This window comes from Ochlerotatus camptorhynchus, unplaced genomic scaffold (genome assembly GCF_037179485.1).
Source record: "Ochlerotatus camptorhynchus isolate MF236.1 unplaced genomic scaffold, CSIRO-AGI_Acam_v1.1 ptg000330l, whole genome shotgun sequence".
Classification (NCBI taxonomy): Eukaryota; Metazoa; Arthropoda; class Insecta; order Diptera; family Culicidae; genus Ochlerotatus; species Ochlerotatus camptorhynchus.
In genome coordinates, this window is record NW_027040818.1 from 1,768,654 (window position 1) to 1,794,557 (window position 25,904).

At 40.4% G+C, this 25,904-nt stretch overlaps 2 protein-coding genes across 5 annotated transcripts in view; both read left to right on the plus strand.

Annotated features, from left to right (window-relative positions):
- Positions 1-1,075: 1,075 nt before the first annotated feature.
- MED14 (mediator complex subunit 14) lies at positions 1,076-6,761 on the plus strand. Its single transcript, XM_065230297.1, has 6 exons — positions 1,076-1,576; positions 1,640-3,074; positions 3,139-5,173; positions 5,256-5,470; positions 5,541-6,272; positions 6,334-6,761. The coding sequence occupies exons 1-6, from the start codon at positions 1,422-1,424 to the stop codon at positions 6,559-6,561; spliced, it is 4,800 nt and encodes a 1,599-aa protein (XP_065086369.1). The 5' UTR covers positions 1,076-1,421; the 3' UTR covers positions 6,562-6,761.
- Positions 6,762-16,932: 10,171 nt separating this feature from the next.
- Unr (cold shock domain-containing Unr) overlaps positions 16,933-25,904 on the plus strand; it is a 62,630-nt gene continuing 53,658 nt past the window's right edge. For all 4 annotated transcript variants that reach the window (XM_065230409.1, XM_065230411.1, XM_065230410.1 and 1 more), the window contains exons 1-2: positions 16,933-17,021; positions 17,564-18,184. The gene's annotated coding sequence lies outside the window, so the exon portion shown is untranslated. The remainder of the gene's footprint in view (positions 17,022-17,563; positions 18,185-25,904) is intronic.

A 25,904-nucleotide genomic window follows, 5' to 3' on the forward strand; every position in this document is an offset into this window, starting at 1 on the left:
CTACTAAAGTGGTGAGCCAATTTAAAATCGTTAGTTTCGTATTGATTGTTGGTATAACGAACTAAGAGGTATAGTATACGCTCTTTACCAATAATACGTATATTCGTTATGAGCCAGGTGAGACAGTAGGATTTTTTTAATGACATTCCTTGGTATTATTTCTAGTGATGCACCGAATAGAGCAATTCGGCCACGTATTTGTCGTTTGCACCAAAATTTTAACTGATATTTCCCATCTAACAAGTGGCTGACAAGGGGTTTGAGAGAAATTTTTAAACTACCATGCTTGTATTCGTATTCGTCCCCTAAGTATTCGACCGAGTATTCGGTCGAATGATATGGCGGCTGAATATTCGTTGCCTCACTTATGTGTTTTGGGAAATATAACATTCTAGGATCCTCTTATAGTTCTTCAAAGTGACTGCATCCTGAAAGTCTTGTCCAACCCAAGGGTCTTATTTTTTTTTTCAAGGACCAAAATCTTATTTTTTTTTTTGTCGAAGAGAAGACGAAGTATTTTTTTGACTTTGAATTCCCGCCTTTTTTCGGTTTTCCCGAATTCCCGGTGACCCTGAGTTTATGTTCTACGATTTTAAGTGAATTTTGAAGTGACGTTGTGTTAATTTCAGAAAATTTAGCATGTTTGATTACTTTTCAAATCAATAGAAGGATAAAATATGAAAATGTTATTGAAGTTTTTTTTTTAACTTTATTTCATTATTTTACGAAAATGTGTTATCGTTTTCAGTGTTTAAAAGAAAAGGCAATCTAGTTTCGTGCAACTTTGTCTCAGACGTCGTTTTGATTAGATTGAGGATTAGCCAACGGGCGAAACAAATAAAAATTCTTGGAAAAAAATATCTTGTACAAGCCGTTATTTCATACACCCTTATGAAAGATCACTGTCGAATTTTTCAAGCAAATTTCAGTACCGGGAGCAAAGTCGCGCGGGAACAAAACAAAATTCCACCAAAATAACAACCGCCTTTTCCCCCGTCAGAGTTCGGGTCTCTTCGGAATTCAAAAGGAAACCGAAAACCCGAAGGCTCCGCGAACATGGCGCTGTCAAAGTCGCCACAACTGTCAAAAGTGAAAAATGCCACTGTGTTGTTTTTGCTTTCCCGTGGAAATGCTGCTCTGATTTTATTCAATTCTTGGTGGTAATTTTAGCTTGAAAGTGGAAAATTTCCTACCGAAACTGTGTAACGATGTCCGTTTGATCGGTTGTCGGTGAAATTTCCACCGCGGAAGCGTTTTCCAGTTGGAAAAAGAACATTTTCTGCGCCAGTGCTACGGTGTTTCCCCTTCTCCCCCCGTGGTAAACGTAGAGAAGAGTGGAGCGCTCCTGAACTCATTAAAGTTTTTTAGTTAATTGCAATCTAATTCCTATTCGGGAAGGTTGCGAAAGCAAGGTTTGAATAATGACTCCGCAACCGCTCGAGCAGGGAGGAGCTGTCGCCAGCTTCATCCCGACCGGGCAGGAAATGGCGCAGCGGCAGAATCTGATCCCACTCGGGAGATTAATCGATTTTATCATTCAGCGGACGTACCATGAGCTAACGGTACTGGCGGAACTGTGAGTATTGTGGAAGGATGAGTGATGTGGAATGGATTTGAAGAATAACTGCTTTGCTTTCAGCTTACCCCGGAAGACGGATATGGAACGTAAGATCGAAATCTACAACTTTTCGGCCAGCACCCGGCAGCTCTTTATTCGTCTGCTAGCGCTGGTTAAGTGGGCGAACTCCGCATCCAAAGTGGATAAATCGGCCAAGATTATGGCCTTTCTGGACAAGCAATCCCTTCTGTTCATGGACACGGCGGACATGCTGTCGCGGATGGCTCGTGAAACGCTAGTCAACGCTAGGCTTCCGAACTTTCACATTCCGGCAGCGGTGGAAATTCTCACCACCGGGACCTACTCCCGGCTACCGTCGATCATTAGGGAGCGGATCGTTCCACCGGATCCGATAACTTTGGTTGAGAAGCGTCAAACACTGCAGCGTTTGAATCAGGTTATTCAGCATCGACTAGTGACCGGAAATTTGCTCCCTCAGCTGAGAAAGTTCAAGATTGAAAATGGTAGAGTCACCTTCAAAGTGGATCACGAATTTGAGGTTTCGCTGACGGTCATGGGTGATGGGCCGAACATCCCGTGGCGTCTGTTGGATATTGATGTTTTGGTGGAAGATAAGGAGACGGGAGATGGTAAAGCTTTGGTTCATACACTGCAGATTAACTACATTCATCAGTTGATCCAGGGACGGATTGTCGACAGTCCGGATGCACTGGCAGAGGTCTACAATTGCCTGCATTATTTCTGTCAATCGCTGCAGCTAGAAGTGCTGTATACGCAAACTCTTCGCTTGATGCGTGACCGGCTGGATGATCACATTCAAGTTGATGAGTACATTCCGGGCACAAAACTGACAGTATCCTACTGGCGCGAGTTGACCAACAAGGACCCCAAATCGGTACTCGGTTATAGGTTGATGATTCAAACGGATTTAAATGATTCCACCAAGCAGCTGGCTATTTTGCATATTCCGTCGATTGGGACCAAAGAGGTGGACATCGCTGACCGTGCAGTGCGTTCCGAGTTGCTATCGATGGAACGGCTCCTTGTTCACACGGTCTACGTTAGATCACTGGCCCGTTTGGGTGATCTGAAAACCGAACTTCAGCTGTTCCTCAAGGATGTGGATTACAATATCCAAGGCACTCCTGCTATGTTGACGGTTCCCGTGCTGAATCCATGCCTTCGGGCCGAACAGATCTACATCACCGTTGACACACATACGGGAATGCTCCGTTGTCACGTTCCCAAGCACTTGGACTGTCCAATCATGCCGGAAATGCAGCAAGCGTTGAACAACAATCGCAGCAAGCTGCAGCATCTATTTTCGGAACTGCGCTATTGGATCACCCAGCGCAGATGCGAAAAGACCCTTCAGCACTTACCCGCGACAACACAGGAACGGCTGCCGTTGGTTTTCCCCCCGGATCATCCCATTGAAAAAATCGGACCGCATAGGGTCTACATCCAGATGTGCCGCCATTCGAATGTCATTTTGGTAAGTTGGGTCTGGTGTCTGGCGATGGTGCGTTCTTCATGCTATTAAAACGTCTCTTTTACAGATCGTCGAACTTAAAGAGCAGAAATCCAGTCCCAACGAGATGACCTACACTTTCTATCTTGTTCTGGTGAAGCCGTCCTCGGTGGAAGACAGCCAAGCTCAAGATCAGGATCAGTCACAGACAACCGGTGCCTCGTCCAGTCAGTCGGGACCGGGTTCTGTGCCACCGGGAGGCCCACCAAGCGTCTCAAGTGTTACAGCCGGAGGAACTACCCAGTCCTCATCGGCGGCCGGCGGAGCTCCCGAAAACGATGGAATGCCAAAAATGTACCTCAAAGTTCAGGCTCTGATCGAATTTGACACCTTTGTTGCAACTCACGGCCCCGGAACATACGTAGAGGAACAATCGCTCGGATGCAAGCGCAAACTATTCCCCGGGGAAGGCCCTTCCGCGAAGCAATCGAAAATCATCTACCCGGCTTACTTCATTCCGGAGCTGGCGCATGTCGTGGCCATGTGTGACGAGAAGCTACCGTTCGTAGCCCTCGCCAAGGAACTTACTCGCCGCAAGATTCCACACGGTGGCGTCCAAGTGGAAGCCAATGCAACTTCTTTGGTACTGAAGTTGCTGACATTGCCGCAACCTAAACCCCCGGTGATTCCGGTTTCCAGCACTGCAGCGGCAGCAGCAGCAGCCACAGCAGCTCAATCGGGTCCAGATCAAAAACCACCCGAGCCGAAGGTGGTTAGTGTTCCTAAGATTGAGAAGGACGTCTGGAATGCACTGCTGAAACGGCTTCTCTCTGTGTCGGTCCGTGCTCAGATCAACAAGAGCACTCAGACTCGGCTGTGGACCACAGAACTGGTGTTCTACGGAACGCCCCTATCCAGCACTCATCACAAGGAGCAGGGAATGCGGCGGGCAGTTTATTTGACTTACGATATGCTTCCCGTTGATTCGGTGGATAAGATCGTCGATATGATATTGAATGATTGGTCCAAGATAGTCTACCTGTACACGCTGGTGCACGACTTCCGTGAGCAAATCAAGAATGACAAGTACAACCTGCACAACATCGTCACCATCAAGTCGTATAGCTATACGAATCTTCTGTTGGCCTACGGACCAAACAAGGAAGTCAACGTAAACATCTACTGGGACACCGACGCCAAGGAGTTCAAAATGGTGTTCACTGGAGGCAACAACGCTATCAATGCACATTCAATGATGCGAGATCAGCTGCAGGCTCATCTGAACCACAACTACGATCTGGCTCAGATCGTCAATCTACTTCACGAGACGTACCAACCGCTGTCGTCCATTGCCAAACTCCCAATCATACCGCATCTGGCAATACTGCAAAATCCCAAGGTCCCGGTCCTATCATTCTGCATCATTCCGCAATCTCCCACTCTGCTGAGGATTTCCTTCCAGGGAGTCTACTGTCTGGAGGTGCGCCTTCGCGCAAGTGGTCTCTGTTCGATCCGAGACGGTGCCTACAGCCGATTCGATCGCAGTCACGTAGTCGAGGAATTTACCCCTACCCAAGGACTGAAAGGTTTCCTCTCCAAATACGTCGACGAGTCCGCCGTCTACCGGCGTCGGTCTCAATCGGAAGACGACAATCCACCGTCGCCCATCACCATGGAAGACCCTCATGGTGGTCCAGCCTCCGTGGGATCGACCTTCCTCAGCGGAAGTGGTATGCGTGGCCCGCAAAGTCCACGCGACCCGGGACTTCGTTTCGCAGCACCCTTGACGCCTCCCTCGGGATCGAATCCGCACACGCCAGCTTCGCCGCATCCGCAGGGAATGGGAGGCGGTCAGAGTCATCCGAACTTCAACATGACTTCCCCACCGGCTCCGCATATGCCGCATCCATCGCCAAGTGGTGGCTTGATGCCGTCGTCTCCGCTGAATCCACAACCCAGTCCGATGGCGGCGCATTCCCCAGGACCGTCCAACCTGCCCTACATGGGCCACACGGATAGTCCCTTCAGTGCACACTCACCGGCGGCATCCAACTGGCCCGGTTCGCCGGGAATGCCGAGACCTTCGCCCCGGCCCGGACAGAGTCCTGACCATAAGGTTCAGAGTGAGTATTTTTTGCATGATTGTCGTCTAGACTCAACGACTACAACATTGATCACATTAAAAAAAACTCCACTCCTTCCTAGCACCCCATCACAACACTTCGCGAGTGCTTCCGGCACGTTCCTGGGCTGGTGCCATTCCCACTCTCCTGACGCACGAAGCCCTGGACACGCTGTGCCGCGCAACGTGTCACCCACAGAAGGAAATCCCCGGACCGGAACTCAGTCCCCTGGAACGCTTCCTCGGATCGGTGTTCATGCGTCGGCAGCTTCAACGAATCATTCACCAAGAAGATAACGTAAGTGCTTTCATTCCTTCCTAACCAACAACGGAATTTTAACTTGCAAACGATCGCTCTCCCACTCCAGCTAACGGCCATCACGTCGAATGAACCCGGAGTGGTGCTGTTCAAAGCGGACAACCTCCAATACCAGGTGTTCCTGAATCCCAACCACATGCAATCGCTGCACATGAAGATCAGCCAAGCACCGATGGCTCCCACCATGGACGGCAAACCGCCATACCAATGGTCACCAGATGATCTCCAGATCCTGGAGCAATTCTTCGACCAACGGGTCGCTGCTCCACCGTACCGCCCGGCCGTCGTAACCAGCTTCACCCGTATGCTGAACCTCCCGTCGCAGGTGATGAAAGATTTCATCCAAATAATGCGAATGGATTTAATCCCCGATCTGGGTCAGGGCAACAAATGGAACGTGCAATTCATTCTCCGTATGCCACCGTCCGGAACACCGATCGTTCCCGTTGGAACAACCACCATTCTTTCCCATCGTCAAAAGATTCTTTTCTTCATCCAAATAACACGTATTCCGTACCTGCCCAACATGGAATGGAAGGACTCGGTTACCATGGTACTTCCGATGGTTTACGATATGACCGTTAACCACACCTCGCTGGCGGAACGGCGCGAACAGGTGATACCGCAGCTGACCAGTGCCGTCAGTGCCCATCTGCGGCGGTTCGTCGAGTGCACCGGTCTCCAGCAGGGTGAATGCTCTCTCTTCCCGGCGGTACGCGATCTGCTCATGAACCTAACCCTACCAAACGAACAACCTCCACCGGGACAGATGGCCAATCAGGTAAGTTACTTCCAATGGAATCGCAAACATTAAACTGACGCATTTGTGCTTGCTATTATAGATTGGAGCGATGGGTGCCATGGCACCGGGAGGTCCGGGCCCCGGCCCTATGGGAGGCCAGATTGCACCGTCACCGGTGGGAGCCCAGGTTGGATCGAGTCCGAATCCGATGATGCACTCACCTATGCAGATCGGAGCCGGCGGGCAGCAGGCCAACTACGGCGGAATGGTCGGTGGAGGTGTACAGTCAGGTGGACCGGGAGGTCCCGGCGCCGGAGGGCCCAACTGAAATACCCAATCTGCTATTGATTGATAAGGCTTTGTTTATAAATAAGTTACGATACAGTAACATACAAAATCTACAAGTTCTACTCACGGCAGACGAGAGTACATATAGGTACATATATCAAACTTAGCAGAAGTATGAATAATCAGAACGTGATTAAGTGCATAGAAATAAAGGATTATTCGTAAGTAATCTTGGAAATACGCAGCCGGTGCTTGACGATCGGTTTGAAGAATACCCCAAGTCACGCTCAAAGAAGCAGAACTCAAGTCGACACTGATTCGCGTTTCCAAACGAAGGTGTAAAGTGAATAAGTCTATAGATTGTTCAAAGCATCGATCTTTTTTGACTCCGAGGTATTGTTCCGAAAATGCTGGGCAAAGTTAGCCCCTCCCCATGGACATGGAGGTTGACGGTACTGAAGCAAAGGGTTATGTTTAATTTCTTTATATTTGCAACGATGATGATTTCCTATAGTGACACATATCACCTTCTTCATGCTTCATTATGTCTCAAACAATTAATTCTTGGTTGTTAATAGAACTTCCTTGATGAAATCGGCTGCTTCATGCAGACTGAGCAATTCTGATTATAGCATCAGATTTGTTCTGTATACAGAGGAACTGGGAGGGCTTATTAGAAACTTCTCACCTATAAAGTAATGACCTTCTAGTAAATTTTATTAAAATTTTATTTTATTTTAGCATATTACTTTTGTTGCAGTCAATTAGCATTAGTAATTTAATATTACTTGCTCGTTTTCTGCGTAAAATAATCAATATTTATTTTACTTGTTATTACCTTTGAAACGTTTTAAGTTTTTGTGTTTTTTTCTTGTGATCTGATAGATTTCCCAGTTTGGTTAGAAGTTTCCAAGCTAACGCATGTCCACAGGCCTAATAGAAAGATAGGTAGAAAAAGTGTATCATGAAGAAAGGTTGCGTGCAGGGTTGCTTCCACTCACTTGCTATAGAGGAGTGATTCTCGGGGTTTTGGATTCGTTGGATGTTGTAGTGGAGATGTGTACTTGTTGGATACGGAAAGAGATTGGATGGCGGGTATTTGACGCATAGAACCTGTTAATTTAGCTTTCAGAGTGTCATGGTCGGCGGTTTTATGATTCGTGAGCGATCAGAGTTAGCGCTCGCGATTCGTAGAATCGTTGATTGTGACTATCTGCAGGTGGATTTGACGGGTTGTGTCAGACGCTTGCCTTTCGGCCTCTCCTTGTGTCTAACATGTGCAAGTTGGCGATTGAGTGGAAGCAGGCCTGGTTGCGTGAACTACAATTGTGAGAATATCTTTTCGAGATTTTAGTAGTCACGTTTTATTTGTAGTTTATATTTTATTTCTTTCATGTTTTATAGTAAATAATAGTTATTCAATAATAGATAATTCATCCATATATTCAATAATAAATTTACGGATGACTATAATTTGGATACCTAATAATTGGACAGAATCAGTAGCAAGAATAGGTTGCGGCTCGGGTTGCGGAGTGTTCGCCTTCGAAAATTTCGATACGTTTTTCAGGGTTGTAGTTTTGGTTTTCATCAGTGATCCGGCTCTGGTTGTGAACGGTTTAGGTAGAATTTTTAGGTAACTATTTAGCTTTATAGGCCTATTCTGCGCGGCGTGTGAGGGGGGCCTCCCTTAGCTCAGTTGGTAAAGGCGCAGCTACAAAGCAAGACCATGCTGGAGGTGGCTGGGTTCGATTCCCGGTCCAGTCTAGGAATTTTTCGGGTTGGAAATTTTCTTGACTTCCCTGGGCATAGAAGTATGATTGGACTTGCCACACAATTATACCAATGCAAAAATGGTACAGGCATCGAAAGCTCTCAATTAATAACTGTGGAAGTGCATCTAGAACACTAAGTTGAGAGCACGCAATAAGCTAATATGCGATATCAGGCATAACATTTGATAACGGCACAAAAGCATTTGTAAACAAACTTTCTAAGGCCCTTTACACGTGAACCAAAGTTCGCCCACGCAAACCAATACCACTTTCGGAAAGGTGATAGTTGCCCCTATCCGATGATGTTGTTGGTTTGCATTGATGTACTTTGGTTCGCGTGCAAAGGGCCTTAGAAAGTTTGTTTACAAATGCTTTTGTGCCGTTATCAAATGTTATGCCTGATATGCAATAAGCTTGAAATGCGAAGAAGAAGAAGAAGTGTGAGGTGAGGTGACAGTGAAATGATGGTGAAGTGACAATTGTCACCTCGGGTGAGGTGAGTCTCCGTTCAAATCAAATGGAGAGTAACCTCACGCGAGGTGACAATTGTCACTTCAGAAGTGACAGCGTGTCACCTCACCTCACACGCCGCGCAGAATACGCCTATTTAGCCCAACTTTGCTTCTACGAACCCACAAAAGACATTGAATTAAAGGTGGATTCTGGTACGGACTTACAGGCTGCTATTTTGAGCAACTTATCGTCATAAAATTAAAAATTACACACTCAAAGCGCTTCATAAAGGAATTCCGGTAAGAGGTTCCTTAAATTTAAATATTAAAAATTACATTTAGGTATTAGTCAACAAAAGTAGATAGTAAGTTAGACATGTTATAGTATGAACTTTTGCTACATTTTTTTTTTAGTTAATGGATCAATGAAAATGCTGAGGTTTTGACAGAATTATACTGTGGCTAAAACAGTATTTTACTTTTGATCGTCCATATACAGTAGCGCCAAAAGCATGCTATGATGGGTCCAAATCCATCTAAAATGATCAATTATTCTTGAACACAGTTTAAACTAGGAGATGAGGAAGAAATATAATCATTTGGTGAAAACACACACAGTGAAAAATACTTCCACGGATACTTTCAATACTGTCATTGACAAGAACATATATACGTTGATGACTACACGGTAAGAAAAAAGTACCCAAAATTGAGTTCCTTTCACTCATCACGTGGCTTCCGTGGGGCTAGGTAAAATTAAGTTAAAGAAGAAAACTCAATTTTGAGTAATCCTGGCGTTGGAGGCGAACCAGCCCAAGGCTGAAAGCCTCCTTAATAAAGCTAAATAATAAATAATAATAATAATCCTGGCGTTGACCAAGTTGACAAAAAAAATAATTAAACGGCCCAACAAACAATTCACAGTCACAAATAAGCATACACATTGAATAAATGCTGTTTAACAGTGTACAATGCTGAATAAAACAAGATGTCGAATTATGTGCTGAAAAAAGCTCATTGAGATCGATAGATGCGCCTTTATTCCGCCGTTTGCTCTGATATGATTAATTTACTTATTAAAAGCTTTATAAACGTTGACTGTCTTCCTAATTCAGAACCAGAAGTTTGATCTAATAACAAACTGAATAAGAGTAATTTTCACATACATTGTCGCTTTAATTCGACTGTTTTCAATTGCCTTAATAAAATGCTTTATTAGACGTCTTATAAATGTTTTCTAGCTCCATTATTAGATTTCATTGCATTGCTTTACAATATTGCTGTATAAAGGTGAATACAGTCAGCAAAATAGCTCTTATTCTACTATGCGTCCATGTTTTAATTGCATGCTTAATAAATGCTTTACAAACGGCGTATTTATTCATTATTCCACAACAGTGATTCAGGCTAACAACAAAACAAAATTGGTAGCATAGTGGTTACCGTTTCCGCTTTCCAAGTAGAAGGTCGCGAGTTCAATCCCAGCCTCAACCCTTTTTTTTTATTTATGTTCTACTCCTAATTAATTTAAATCGTATCACTCACGACAACCAATTCATAGATCTATTGAAAAGAATAGCATCCCTTCCATCGAAATTAGAAAGATGGAGAGGTAACGTTGGTTGGTCTCATGTTAAACAACTATGAATGAATTAATCATTCTCACATCTCCTTGAATTAGCTAGAGTTACGGCTGGAAGTGCTGATAGGTTTTCAGATTCAAGCTTTTATTGCTTATTTAGCTGCTCATATGATGTATTTTAGGATAGCTCAGATGGCAAGGCAAGCGGCTGGTGATCGGAAGGTCATGGTTCGAATCCCATTTAACGACATGTGTGTGTATGTATGTATGTAATAAATTCGACAGAAATAATGACACAACAATCACTAACGAAAACAACCCTGCTCGTGCCGTTCTTATTTTCGGATTAATTATCCCGTAGTTGAATAATCGTTTAATAAATGTATAATGATGTAATAATTAAACATTATTTCACATAAGAATCAAGCGTCTATTTACACCTTTATACCATCGCTGTTTAAGGAAGTACAGATGGTCTAATAAACGCTGAATAATCAAAAATTTGATCGAATAAGCTCTGTTACAACTTTTGTAAGTCGAATAAAAGCTTCTCGACATACCTTATTCAACACCAAATATTTCGATGTTGTGGTTGAATAAATTCTCCAGATTTGTGTGAACAAAGCCTGAACAGAAGTTATTATTAAAAATAGTACAAGTATTATTAAGCATGAAGTGGAATAAAATCGTCAAGAAGTCGTTTCTTCATGGGGGAGCAGACTGGAACCGAACCATGGACGTTGAGATTACGAGGCCCGTGTGTTGACCACTCGTCTATCAACGCTTGTGAAAATGAATTGGTTAAAGGCTCATAAAAGCAACCTCAATGAAAATAAACTTATATTTGAGTTCATTTATTATTACTCAATAGTTGAGTAAATTTTAACCAACGCCGCTTTTCTGATTCACTCAACGGCGGACCTCAAATGATAGAACCCAACGTTGAGTTTTTTTTAAACTTAATTTTGAGTATTTTTTCTTACCGTGTAGAAATACAAGAAGGAGATAAATGAACGGAGAGAATGTTTTGAGCTAAATGAACTGTCAAAATCTGAGCCAAACGAACATTCCCATTACACTCAAAAAATTCCACACGTCATCATCATGTGTCTCACACTTAATTTTGCGCATATTGTGAAACACATCCATTTCATGTGTGAATCTTATGCTATGAACCATGCCTGAACACTGGATTTGAATTGTGACACACTTGGATTCTATGTGCCTCATATGGTGATATCAATAGCTTTGCACACCATAGTTCAATATTCTACAATATTCTACTTTATCGAATTCTACTTTACCGACTCTAAAAATGAATCGACAAATATATAAAACAAAACTGCCAGAGGCCAGAGCTTTCACATATATTTTTAATGGGTCTGATTTGGGATTCGATCATCGACTGTTGGGGTATGCTGCTGCCGGAGTCTTCGTTCGATCTCACTGTGCCACGGTTGTTCTCATATATGAGGCAGGTTGATAGGATAAAGTCACAACTCTTGTTATCGATGTTTACCTTTCTGAGCAAGCAATTCACATCGTATTGAAATGCAAAACACTTTAAATCCATCTGTTTTGAACAGTAGCGTGATTCAATGTACAATACACTTGAATAGATAGTGAAAGATTTTCAACATTTCAAAGTTTGAAACACTATAAATTAACGTGTATAACACATTGAACCAAGGTGAAATACACTTAAAGTAAATGTGATTGTGCATTTAGAAAATCAAGTGTTTAAACACTTCGATCAAACATGTGAAATTTTTTGAGTGTACTAGATTAAATTTGAGAGTATTGCAATCGAACGGAAATTCAATCACCTTTATGTTTCGTGTGCTTCTCAAATTCAACTAGTTTTTGGAATCAAAAGCAATATTCTAGCTCTATTGATTAATTATTGATCTTAGTTGGTTAATTAATGGCACCAAAAAATGAGCAAAATATTGCGATGCAATCAATTATTAATTTACACGTAAATCGAATCAAAAGTAGATGTCATGTGAAATGCTAAGTTTTAGCAAGGGTTGCAAGATAATTTAGATACAAATCCCTGCTGCCGAATTGTATTTTGTTATCTCCGCCCATCTCTTCCTCTGAGTATTTCCAATAATGACAATGGCAACTGACAAACGTAAAGACATCGACAAAGACAATGGCACTGACTGACACTGATTCTCAAAGATTTTCAAAAAGATCATGATTAAAGGCCTGTATAGAGATCGAAGCGAAGCGAAAACCTCATACAAAATACTAAATTTTTCACCTGCACGAAAAACGTATTTGGCAAATGTTTCACTTCGCTTTGAACTGTAAACAGATACGATCCAGCGAAATCTAATTTTGTGGATCGCATCTTTTTCGCTTACGTTTATTTTTTTTCGCGCATGCAGCGCTCGCGAAAAAAAACAGCAGCTAAGCGAAAAGTTGACGTTTCGGGAGAGCGTATCTGCCAGATTTTCACTTCACCGGAGGTGTAAACTGATCGATTTCGTTTCACATGAACTGTGCACTGCGAAAAAAAGAAACTGGAAAATGTTCCACAAACATTTTGTCACAACCTTTTTCGCTAGCGAAATTTCATGATTTTTCGCGTGCTTCACATTTCGTTTCGCTTCGATCTGTATACTATAGGCTTAAGAAGGTACATATCACGCTTATTCAAAATTGAGTCGAATGCACTCATTTCAGCGGCAAGTAGGGCTACTCAAAATTGAGTAGCCTTATGTTGACTCACTTTTGAGTAAACGACGTTCTCATGTAGACTGAGTCAAATCCACTCAGCGATATTTTCAGTTGCGGGGAGTGTTTTTGTTTTGATTTTTATTTAAGGAAATGGAAATTTCCTGCTCCGGATTCATTCTACCGGAACAGAAAATGCTTCACCACCGTTTCCCTAAGCAATTCCTTCTTACCTGGAGGCATTTCAGCCGGTTTTGAGTAACTTTTCCTAGGAAGTTTCCTCCAACATGGTTGACATTTTTTCTAAGTCCAGGATTTTGCTGACTGAGTGGCTTTTACTCAGTTTGACATTTCTCGTTTACTCAGTTTTTGACAACTCGATACATCGGACGAAAGTGAGTACGATCGACTCACCCGGTGAGTAAGCTAAAGTTAGCGGGTTGATCCCTGTGATTATTATTCTGTGGTGCCAAATCTTTACCTCTACCCTTGTGCTGTATGGACAGTGTCAGTGATTTTTCACTGGAGACTAAATTTTGACTTCGGTTAGGCATCTTGATGTCATTTTTGACAACTGTCAAACTTTCCGTTCCGCTTCCGCCACATTGCGTTTGGGCCTTTACGCAGAGTGAAGCTTGCAACACTGATATCTTTGTTTTTGCACAGACAAACAGACGTAACGGTTCATTGTGTATACACGGTAACCGCAAAATACCCAATAATGACTACAAAGTAAGCATTTTCGAGGGAGACTGGGACTACCTATTAAATGAGTAAAAATATTACCCATTTATGAGTATTATTTATTCAAAAATGAATACTTACTACTTGTTTTTTCAGTTGTAATTACTCATAAATGGGTAAAATTTTACTCATTTAATGGGTAGTCCCAGTTTCCCTCGAAAATGCTTACTTTGTAGTCATTATTGGGTATTTTGCGGTTACCGTGTAGGCGAATCCATTAGAAATTAAGCGATCGTTTCAGCCTCTGGTTGCCACAAAGCGTATGATCCGGCTCTGGCTCTTTACACGCTTACTTCAGGTTACTCACCGGGTGAGTCGATCGTACTCAATTTCGTCTGATGCATTGGGCAGGGTTGCTTCCACTCACTTGCTATAAAAACATATTTTTCGGAATTATGCAATCATTAGATGATATAATGATATGTTGTACTTGTAAGTAACGAGAAGCGGGTGTAAAGTATGTGTTTGACTCATAAAACCTGTCAATTTCGCTTTCAGAGCGTCACAATAAGCGATCTTATGATTCGTGAGCGTTCACTCAGAGTGAGCACTCACGTGTCGTAAAATCGCTAATTGTGACGCACTGAAAGCAATATTTACGGATTTTATGTGTCAAACACACACTTCACGTCCTCATCTTGTAACTTGTACTAATTATCACTATACCATCTCATGATTTCATAATTCTGAAAAACATTTTTTTTATAGCAAGTGAGTGGAAGTAACCCTGGCATTGGGTCGTCAAAATCTGAGTAAATGAGTCAAACTGAGTAAAAGCCACTCAGTCGGCCGTGTCAGCGGGACTTACCCTAATAAAAAATAACCATAAACGAACGATAACCCAAATAATTGAACTTTTCCACTAATGGTTTGGAAGATACCCAGAACACGTCGTTAAGCAAAATAACCATAACAATTTTATTAGGGTAGACAGCCGTGTCAGAGCAAACGCTATAAGAAACGACGAAATGATTGTATAACGGCCGAAATGTATTAAGGTAAGTAGACATTGCATGCGGAGACGGCTTACAGTCGTCTTCAGCTCCAGTTAAATGAATCTGGAGCAGGTAATTTTTAAAGTTTTAATCAAAACAAATTAAAAAAAAAAGAATGTCGTTTACTCAAAAGTGAGTAAAAGCATAGAGGTAACTCTAAGACCACTGGGTCCCGAAGAAAATCATTATTATTTTTGGCTCACTCAGTACCAGAACAACGGCCCCAAGCAGTCCCAAGCTATTTCACTCACCCCTGCATGTTCTGCATGAATCCACACACCCCTGATGTTATCTGTCAAACTTTCATAGCGAATCAAAACAAACATAGTGTAGTAATAGAATTTCAACTAGAATAGGGTACGTTAATCGTTTGCTTGGGACCAATAGGCTACTAAAGTGGTGAGCCAATTTAAAATCGTTAGTTTCGTATTGATTGTTGGTAAAAGTGCGCCTACTCACTTGTGAGTAGCCATACTTTCCGATGAAATAAGCATGTTCGACTCAATTTTGAGTTGTTACGAGTTACCGTACACACAGCAAAAAAAAATGTAATATCGATCAACGTAATTCAAGCTGATGTATGAAATAGTGATGTAATAGCAAAAAGCAGATACAATATTACATAATTTTGTTCGCAAAATCGATGTGCACTCAAAAATATTACTAAACAATGAATGATTAATATTTAATCATTTTATGGTTTGTCAATATTTATACATTGGTTTGATTACAATTTGATTTCAAAATTATACTAAGTCGGAATAAAGGCGAAGAATTTGTTCAGTGTATAGGTATTAACGTAAATATTGCAATGGCGCTCGTCAAAGTTGTTATCGTTCCGTTTTAATGTTTTAATTCAATCTCGGTCGTTGGGTTCCATCGGTAGATTAGTGGCCTAATATGGACTAATATAAAGAAAAAAATCACTTTCAATTAACAGGTAATGTAATAATCAACATTGAAAACCAAAGCCCATATTGTTTACTTTTTTTCAGGACTAAGCTCGCAAAGGATGTTACGACCGGAGGCCGGATTTTAATAGGATCGGAAGCATGTAGAACACCGATTTGTTCAACAATGGAGTTTTAAGCCTCTGACGATCGGATGTATAAGAGATGTTCGTAGGCCTAAATGAGGAGCCATTGGCAGAAGTGCTGATACCACTCTTTTTAGCTACCGAAATACATTCTTCAACACCTACGCTACACGATGTATCCTAATTCCTCGCTACTGCTACCATACACAGCAAAAAAAAATGTAATATCGATCAACGTAATTCAAGCTGATGTATGAAATAATGATGTAATAGCAAAAAGCAGATGCAATATTACATCAATGGATGTAATTTTGTTCGCAAAATCGATGTACATCGTACAATGTGATATTACTCAACCGATGGATTGACCTGGTTGCAGCAGTTTCGATGTAATATTCAACAACTTTTTTTGCTGTGTATGACCATGGTTGGAAAAAGCTTCGTAGCTCAGTCATGGATAATCCGAAAGATGTAATCGATTGATATGCTGCGGATGTCGTGGAAAGCAAACGAGTATATTAACGAAGAATGACTGTCTGATAATTCCTTATCGCCCTCAGCGTGTGGTGATTATTATTCCCATTTATGTTTTGTGGTGCTTTTATTTCAAAATACGTCAATAAAAATAAATAAAAATGTTGTTTATTTTTTTTTAAATAACCAACCATAATAGAAAAAGTAATCATAAACACATCCTGGCGAATAAACAAACTTTATGCATTGTATGAATACAGCAAATTTATACTATTCAATGTATAAACCATTTTTATACAAAGTTTGCATTCTCTCTCTTTATACCAAGCTATGCGTCGGGCAGGAGAGTTGCGATTTAGCGTATCTTTTATACTATTTAGATTTTAATATTTTTTGAGTGTGCATCGTACAATGTGATATTACACAACCGATGGATTGACCTGGTTGCAGCAGTTTCGATGTAATATTCAACAACTTTTTTTGCTGTGTAGAGTCGAGGTACGATTCATTTTTAAACGGATCGAATCGACGATATTTCCGCCACGACTTTTTTTTTTGGCATGTGTAGACCCCTTGCCAAAGTTTCTGATGCTGCATGGGCCTCCCTGATCGTTTTCGGGTTTTGACATTTGAAACTGTCAAAATGGCGCCGCACGCGAATGTCGACTCTCTTGTTCAAAATCGGAGGACGGTCGACAAAAGCGCATAAAAAAATAATGACATGGCTGACTGTGTCGTTAGTGTGTGCTTGGTCGTGGTAAGTTTTTTTCTTGTTAAATATTTTAGATGAAATTGTGTGAATTTCCTCATGAAAAGTGGTCGAAAATGTAGTTTACGATCCCGTGAAGTGAAATTGAACACTGGTTCCTGAGGGGTGATAGTTTCCGGGCTAATAATAATGAGTGAAAAAATGGAGTTCAGATTTTCACCCTGCTGCCAATGTTCGTTCCCGAAATCCGATGTCTCTTCTTGGTTGCCTTTTTTCTGGTTCTCACCCGTGTGCCCATCATCGCCCATCGCCTCCGCCACCACTGCCGCTGTTGGTGATATTACGATACGACGACGACGTCGGATGGGCAAAAGGAATGCAACGTTTGACACACAAAAAGGGGAATGGGATGCGCAAAGGGGAGCAAAATGGAGAAATCGACCCAGGCGACCGAGTTGAATAGTTTTTTTTTTCTTGTTTTATTTATGCTGTCTTTGTTAGTTTCTTATCTGGATCAATATTTTTTAGTTCTTATGCAAAAAAAAACTGGACTAATATGTTTTATCTATTTTCTCTTTCTCTGCTTACAGCTTGTGTAACTAAAAAACCGCTATTTTAGACTAAAAAGCAGTATAATCGAATCTACACCTACAAAAAGCAACCAAACAGAAAATCAAACACTACTCATCAATATTGTTTCTTTACCAACCACAATTAACGGGAAAAATACTCAAAAAAATAAAAATCTTTCACCGAAACCAAGAAATCGCGACATTAATCTTAGTGTTATCGAGACAAAGCCTTAAAGAAAAAAAGAAAATATTCGTAATGCAATTGTGATCTCCAACTTTATTTTTTCAATTTTTGTTTGAGAACAAAAAAAAAACAAGTGTTAAAAGGAAAAAAGTATTGAGGAACAGAAGTTATAACAAAACAACTCAGCACGCATTTACGACATCTTTTGGAACCAAGAATTGAAGAAAAAAAGATCAAGAAACAACCATCGCCACCACAACCACCACCTCCAGATCAGACCAGTTCAGACACACAGCCTGCCTGAAACATTGATTGATAACAACAACCCAGTAGTAGCAGGAAGAAAGAGCGAAACAGCAGAATCAGCCGAACAGTGTGGCGTGTGCCAGCAGCCACTTCTGCCCGGCAGCAGCAGCAGGAACAGCAACAACAACAACAGCGAACGGAACGAAAGAGTGAGTACAAAGCAAATTGGGAATCATTTTTGGTCGGTGAATCATTGAAACAGACTAGTTATGTATCTGGTCAAAACAAAGGCAATCCTAATTTGTGATGAGCAGAATCATGGCTAATAGATAAATGTAATATGTACAACGACGCATAAAAAAATATTGAGCTTGGATTTAATAATACGACGTCAGCGCGTATCTTGTTTCAACCCGGTAGGCAGCGGATTATCATTGATAACAATGTTAGTTTGTGTCTCTTCGTTCAGAATACATGCATAATGTTTATCGAAAGTGGCGAGAAGAACTGAAACTTGCCGTTCTTGCTTCAAACAGTGTCTGAGCTAGCACTTTTATGTATGATGTCATCCTGGATTACTTTCGATTAAAGACTGTTAAGGGTTGTCCGCGAACTACGTACAAGGTTCAGAGAAGCTCTACAGGTTTTCTATGCGGGGAGGATAATGTTATTCATAATTCTTTGTTTGATTAAAGGGCGTTAAAATGGTGTCTGTTTAGTTTTGTAATGTATAACACTTCATTGTATTTTTTAAGCAGTAAACAGTTGGCACTATAGTCGCTATATTTATTGTCTGGCGGATAGATTATCGATCTATAGAAAATCGGAACCAATTCAATATTGAAAGGTACTATAAACTTTTATAATCAAAACTTTGATAGTTCTTTCCTCGCCAACCGAAAGCAAATTAACAGCATAATCGGATAGGGGAAAGTTTCCCCAACTCGATGATGGTATTGGTTTGCGTAGGCAAGCCTTGAGTCACGAGAAAAGGCTTTCCGAAATTTAGTTCGCAAACATATGTGCTCTTTTCAAATGTTGGTCGTGATATCTAGACTAACTTTTGAAGAGGGCGCAATTCCAAAATCACCATATCGAGTAAACCGGTTCCGAACATTGCTGAACATTGCACTAGGTCATAAGTAATATTGACTGATTATCTTTCGTTAATAACTTAAGCACATAACCGTTTCTTGTTGTGTTTGTCTTATTAGGAAGGTCCATTAATTATGTCACGCAAATTTAGCCCATTTTCGACGCAGCTAGATGATTTTTCACGTACATTGGGCATACATATGTTGTAGAGTGTACATGCTTATCACTTACTTTTTACGTGAATTTCCCGTAGCATCAACAAACATGAAAATCACGTAAATGTTATCAAAATTTCATTTGACATCCCTAATAAAATTTGTATGGTTATTTTGCTTAACGACGTGTTTGGGGTATCATCCAAACCATTTGTGGAAAAGTTCAACAATTTGGGTTATCGTTAGTTTATGGTATTTATTTATTAGGGATTGCCGTGAGGCACGTGTAAATGATTGGAGTGGGATGTTCAAGAGGTTGCGTGATTTTTAACGTAGCATGAACGTGAAGATTTTTTAAAGTGTAGATAAATGCTTCTTTTATCGATCTGTGTGCTGAAAATACATGTGAATGTCTTTACATGGCCGTGGGGATACAAAGAGAAAGTCGACAAAGATAATCAGTCAATGTTACTTAGGACCTAATGCAATGTTCAGCTTGAATTTTATTAGCTTGACATACAGTTAATAGTGCAATCTAACATCAACACTGAGAAGAACTGGCAACACTGGTGATACGTCCTGGAAATACACCCTCAGGATTTTTTGTTTGTTGTTCTGCCTTGATTCTTCCCTCGCAAATTTTGTGAGAAAGGAATGACGCCCGGAGATTTATTGCTGTCTTCTTTTTGTTCGTTGTTTACACGTGAAATATCAATCGGATGCATTTCAAATGAATCGGGCGTGACCATGTAAGAAAAAATGTTTTTGATGATTTGAAGTGATATTTTCTTCTACTTTTTCGTGTTTATCGAGTAGTTTGTGAACTGTTCTCTCTATTTGTGGCAAAATATGGTTTGTTTACATTTTGGAGTTACACCCTTTTCAAATGATAGTCTAGATTTCAAATGAATCGGGGGTGACTAGATACTACCGAATCGGAACATTTTGCATATTAAAACAATAGAATTCGTATAATAGTTTGGTGCAAGGCGTAAGAACCAGATGCATCATAAAGTTGAAAATTGGAACCGGTAAATCGCATAGGGAGTTCATCAAATATATTTTCCATAATTCATTAAAATTTCAAACCTTGTTAACTCGCAGGAAAAGTATGTATATTTTTAATCGGTTAGAAGCAAAACATTTGACGTAGAGGGAGGTGACTGTCAAATACGAACAATCGTCACCTACCTCGCATAACTGGTTCCAAACGACAACAAAGCCGTAAGCAACGATGGTTTCTCGCGTAACATTTGAAAAGGGCCTATGTCCAAAATGTAAACAATCCAGAAAATGAATTGTAAATTTTTCCGCCAGTATTTAATTCCTATATAAATAAATTGAAGTATTTTAGGCATTTATATTGTTCACAATAACCATAGTAGCTATATCTCAGTACACAACATCCAAAACATGCGAAACGTTTTCAAAAATACATGAAAATCGATAAAAATTTAATATCACAGTAATAAGCCTTTTTGTGAATCTTTAAATGGTTAGGCCCTTTTTGTTAAGCCGTTGTGCTTGGCATCATAAATTGTAGGCCCTTTGCTAAGCCTTTTCTTAACGTCAAATAAATCATCGGCCCTGCCTCAAGCAGTAGGGCCTAGCTTTGATTTGAAATTTTTCAATCATTGGCCCTTCTACGTCGCTAGGCTTATGAATGGAACCTCATCGAACAAAAAAATATATATGTTAGGCCCGAGGTTAGGCCGTTTTAGCATGAATGATTGGAAAAATTTCGTGGATCGGCCGTTTTTAAAATCAAGTTATTTTTAATGATTTTTATCGATAATGCGGAACATTCGGAATATTCCCATATGACAAACTCAATGAGCCTTACACATGTTGATCTCATTGATGGATTGTCAGTAGGCCGATTTGACTATAGTCGCTATATTCATAGTCTGGCGGATAGAATCTCGGGAACCAATTGAACTGTCAAAGAGCGGAACCAATCGAGCAAATCACGACCAACAACAGAAAAGAGCACATCAGCTATTCAAACAAAACTTCGGAAACTCTTTTCTCGTGACTCAAGGCTCGCCTACGCAAACTAACACCATCTTTGGGTTGAGGAAAGTTTCCCCTATCCAATGATGCCGGTATTTTGCGTTCGATTAGCGAGGAAAGAATAATCCCCTCCCCATGGACATGGAGGTTGACGGTACTGAAGCAAAGGGTTATGTTTAATTTCTTTATATTTGCAACGATGATGATTTCCCATAGTGACACATATCACCTTCTTAATGCTTCAGTATACCTCAAACGATTAATTCTTGGTTGAACTTCCTTGATGCAATCGGCTGCTTCATGCAGACTGAGCAATTCTGATTATAGTATCAGATTTGTTCTGTATACAGAGGAACTGGGAGGGCTTATTAGAAACTTCTCACCAATAAAGTAATGACCTTCTAGTAAATTTTGCATATCATTTTATTAATATTTTATTTTATTTAAGCATATTATTTTTGTTACAGTCAATTAGCATTAGCATACAATACAAGAGATTTAATATTACTTGCTCGGTTTTGCTTTAATTTTTTTTTTTTGTGATTTCAAAATTTTCCTAGTTTGGTTAGAAGTTTCGAAGCTAACACATGTCCACTATAGTCGCTATATTCATAGTCTGGCGGATAGAATCTAGGGAACCAATTGAGCTGTCAAATAGCGGAACCAATCGAGCAAATCACGACCAACAACAGAAAAGAGCACATCAGCTATTGCGAACAAAACTTCGGAAACCCTTTTCTCGTGACTCAAGGCTCGCCTACGCAAACTAACACCATCTTTGGGTTGGGGAAAGTTTTCCCTATCCGATGATGCCGGTAATTTGCGTTCGATTGGCAAGGAAAGAATAATCAACGTTTTGTTTATAAAAGTTGATAGTACTTTTTCAATTGATGGTCTAAAATATATTGAAATGGTTCCGCTTTTTGATAGATCGAAATTGTATTCGCCAGACTATGAATATAGCGACTATAATGTCCACAGGCCTAATAGAAAAATAGGCAGAAAAAGTGTATCATGAAGAATGGTTGCATGCAGGGTTGCTTCCACTCACTTGCTATAGATGAGTGATTTTCGGAGTTTTGAATTCGTTAGATGTTGTAATGGAGGTTTGTGTTGTTGGATGCGGGAGGAGATTGGAGGGCGGGTGTTTGACGCATAGAGCCTGTCAATTTCGCTTTCACAGTGTCGCAGTCAGCGGTTTTATGATTCGCGAGCGCTCGAGATTCGTAGAATCGTTGATTGTGACTGCCAGTGGATTTGGCGGGTTTTGTGTGTCGGACGCTTGCTTTTTGGCCTTTTCTTGTGTCTAACATGTGCAGAGTATCATTATAGCTTCTAATGGTTTTGAGATTCCTGGTTGCGTGAAATATACTTGTGAGAATATCTTTTTGAGATTTTAGTAGTCACGTTTTGTTTGTAGTTTAGGTATATATTATTTCTTTCATGTAATTATCGTAAATAATAGTTATTCAATAATAGATAATTCATCCATATATTCAATAATAAATTTACGAATGACTATAATTTGGATACCTAACAATTGGACAGAATCACTAGCAAGAATAGGTTGTGTTCGCCTTCGAAAATATCGATTCGTTTTTTCAGGGTTGTAGTTTTGGTTTTCATCAGTGGCCCGGCTATGATTGTGAACGATTTAGGTAGTATTTTTAGGTAACTATTTAGCTTTTAGCACAACTTTGCTACTACGAATCCACAAAAGACATTAAATTGGAGGCGGATTCTGGTACGGAATTACAGGCTGCTATTCTGAGCAACTTACCTTCATAAAATTAAAAATTACATTTAGGTATTAATTAGCAAATATGAATAGTAGTTAACTTTAACATAATTTTGATAAAACAATCATTTCATCCAGTTCACTTTAAAACAAACAAGTATGAAAGGAGATTTCTTAGAATAAAGATAAAAGTAATAAGCGCAATATTAAACGACATTAAATTTGAATCTGATACGGTTGGCCATATAACAGAGTCGATAGCCATTGCAAATCAACCATCTCTACCTGTTTATTTTCCTAACTTTCACTATTATTGCTGTTACTCTGACTATCCCCTATGTTCAACAGCTTTCCTTACTATCCGGTATCGTAAACAGGATTCATTTGACCCCTGTGGTTATTATTCTGTGATGCCAAATCTATACCTCTACCCTGGTGCAGTATGGACAGCGATTTTTCGCTGGTGACTTGGCCCTATGACCCCCTTCTGTGCTTGAAAATGAAAATGAAAATGAAATGATTAGCGAGGAAAGAATAATCAACGTTTTGTTTATAAAAGTTGATAGTACCTTTTCAATTGTTGGTCTGAAATATATTGGAATCGAAATTCTATTCGCCAGACTATGAATATAGCGACTATACATTTGACTGCACATCCCGCCCCTGCATTTGACAGCTCAAGTGGCTCTCGACATTGTATCCGCAGAGACTATAAATATTGCGACTATAGTTGGAACTTCTGGATCAACAATAGAAAAGGGCCCATCAGCATTTGTAAACAAACCGTTCTAGAGCCTTTTCCTCACAACGCGAAGGTCACCCACGCAAACCAATACCATTGGTTGGTTTGCGTGAGTGGCCTCCGCTCTGTGAGGAAAGGGTTCTAGAACAGTTTGTTTACAAATGCTGATGGGCCTTTTCTATTGTTAATTAAGACTTGGGTTATAAATGTGAGTTTCAGGGTTTACTGTTTAAAGAGAGAGAGAGAAAGATTAGTAATTTCCATTTAATTCCACTACCTTATTTGCTTATCCCTGACCGATACGCGTATTTCGTCTACAATGTGCAGACTTCTTCAGTGTCTTGTACTAATACTCGACTATTAGTACAAGACACTGAAGAAGTCTGCACATTGTAGACGAAATACGCGTATCTGTCAGGGATAAGCAAATAAGGTAGTGGAATTAAATGGAAATTACTAATCTTTCTCTCTCTCTTTATACAGGTATATTCCACTAAGACGCCAACATTCATCAGGAATAAAACTGTTGCTTTACATATTATTCCACTTTGCTTAGAGATACAGCGTCAATGAAACCATGAAATCCCCTTTGCTGAATGATTGAATTGAACGCTAGATTTCTAGAAAAGATGAAGTCATTTGTTTCTATTTTCTTTGCCACTATATTTCTTTACGTCTGAGATTCTCAATAGAATGGAAACATGCTTGAGTTTGGCAGCAGATCTTCTTCTTCTTCGAATTTTTGGAGATTAGCTTATTGCATGATGCCAACTTAGTGTTCTAGGTGCAATTCCACAGCTATTAATTGACAGCTTTCGATGTCTGTACCATTTTTGAATTAGTATAATATAATTGTGTGGCAAGTACAATCTTATACTCAGCGAAGTTAAGAAATTTTCCAAGCCGAAAAAAATCTAGACCGTACCGGGAGTCGAACCCAGCCACCTCCAGCATGGTCTTGCTTTGTAGCTGCGCCGTTACGGACTGAGCTAGATTTTCTGAATACAGTCACTTTGAAGAACTAATAAAAGAATTTTAGAATTTTTTTAAATAATTCTGCGAAGATCTATAAGGAACTTCCGAAGATAATTCCAAGCATATTTCGAATGGAATTTTAATGAGAATTCCATGTAATTTTCAGAAGAATTTAGAGGAGAACACCTAGATAATTCTGAGCAAAATTTGAAGACAATTCGGGAGAATTTCCCCTGTCCGATGAGGAATGGGGATAACAAGTTTTGCTCATAAAAGCTAATAGACCCTTTGTTGATCGAGAATCTGAGGTGAATTGAACGGCTACGGAGAATTTTAGGCCGATTTTTAAAAAATTTGAAACTCCAGAGAATTCTTAGAAAGAGTTTAAAATTCGAAGATTATCTACGGACGAATTTTGTGATTTTTTTTGGAGTGTTCTACAGAGAATTCCTGTACTGTTATAAAGACATTTCCGTTTTTGGTAACACATGATTTCTGTCTTTTTTGCATTCTATGAAATGTATCGAACGATCTATTCAATTTGAAGTTGTACTGGATAAGAGGGTCATGTGTTACTTCATGCCTGAAGTTAACGATTTACATAATTGGAGATGTCAAATATCAGCCAATTTTATACGATAGAGAAGGAGATGAAAGGGTATGTAGAGATGCTAGTTCTATTATAGTACGGCAACTTACCGTCATTGGAATCATCTGCTCCGGGTACATACTCATCGTCTTCACTCAAAAGACCCTGATTCCGGAATTTTTCAAAATAATCCGTCATATCGAATACATTTATTTCCGCGTTATCCCAGGTACACACTTATCCACCATTTTCATCCAGAACTCTGATTCAGAGTAGACACTTTCCAGTATCTACGATTACATATGATCTGAGAGAGTTAGATCGATTTTGGACATCGCCATGCGCACCATGGGGCATGGTAGCCGCATGCGAATGTCTGCTTGAGGTGGACGGAGATGTTGCCCCGGAGAATTTAAGAGTTACGGTGCTCAGGTCGATTTTGAACATCGCCATGCGGACCACCACGGTGCATGGCAGCCGCTTTTTGTTAAGGGCTGAACACAATAATAATGGAATAGCGGCAAGCGTATATTTTCCAATGCACTGAAATCCGTTTGACAACCCACAATAAGCGTGTTGCGGCAAAAGCGGCATTGTACTAAAACTCGTTTTTTTTTAACAT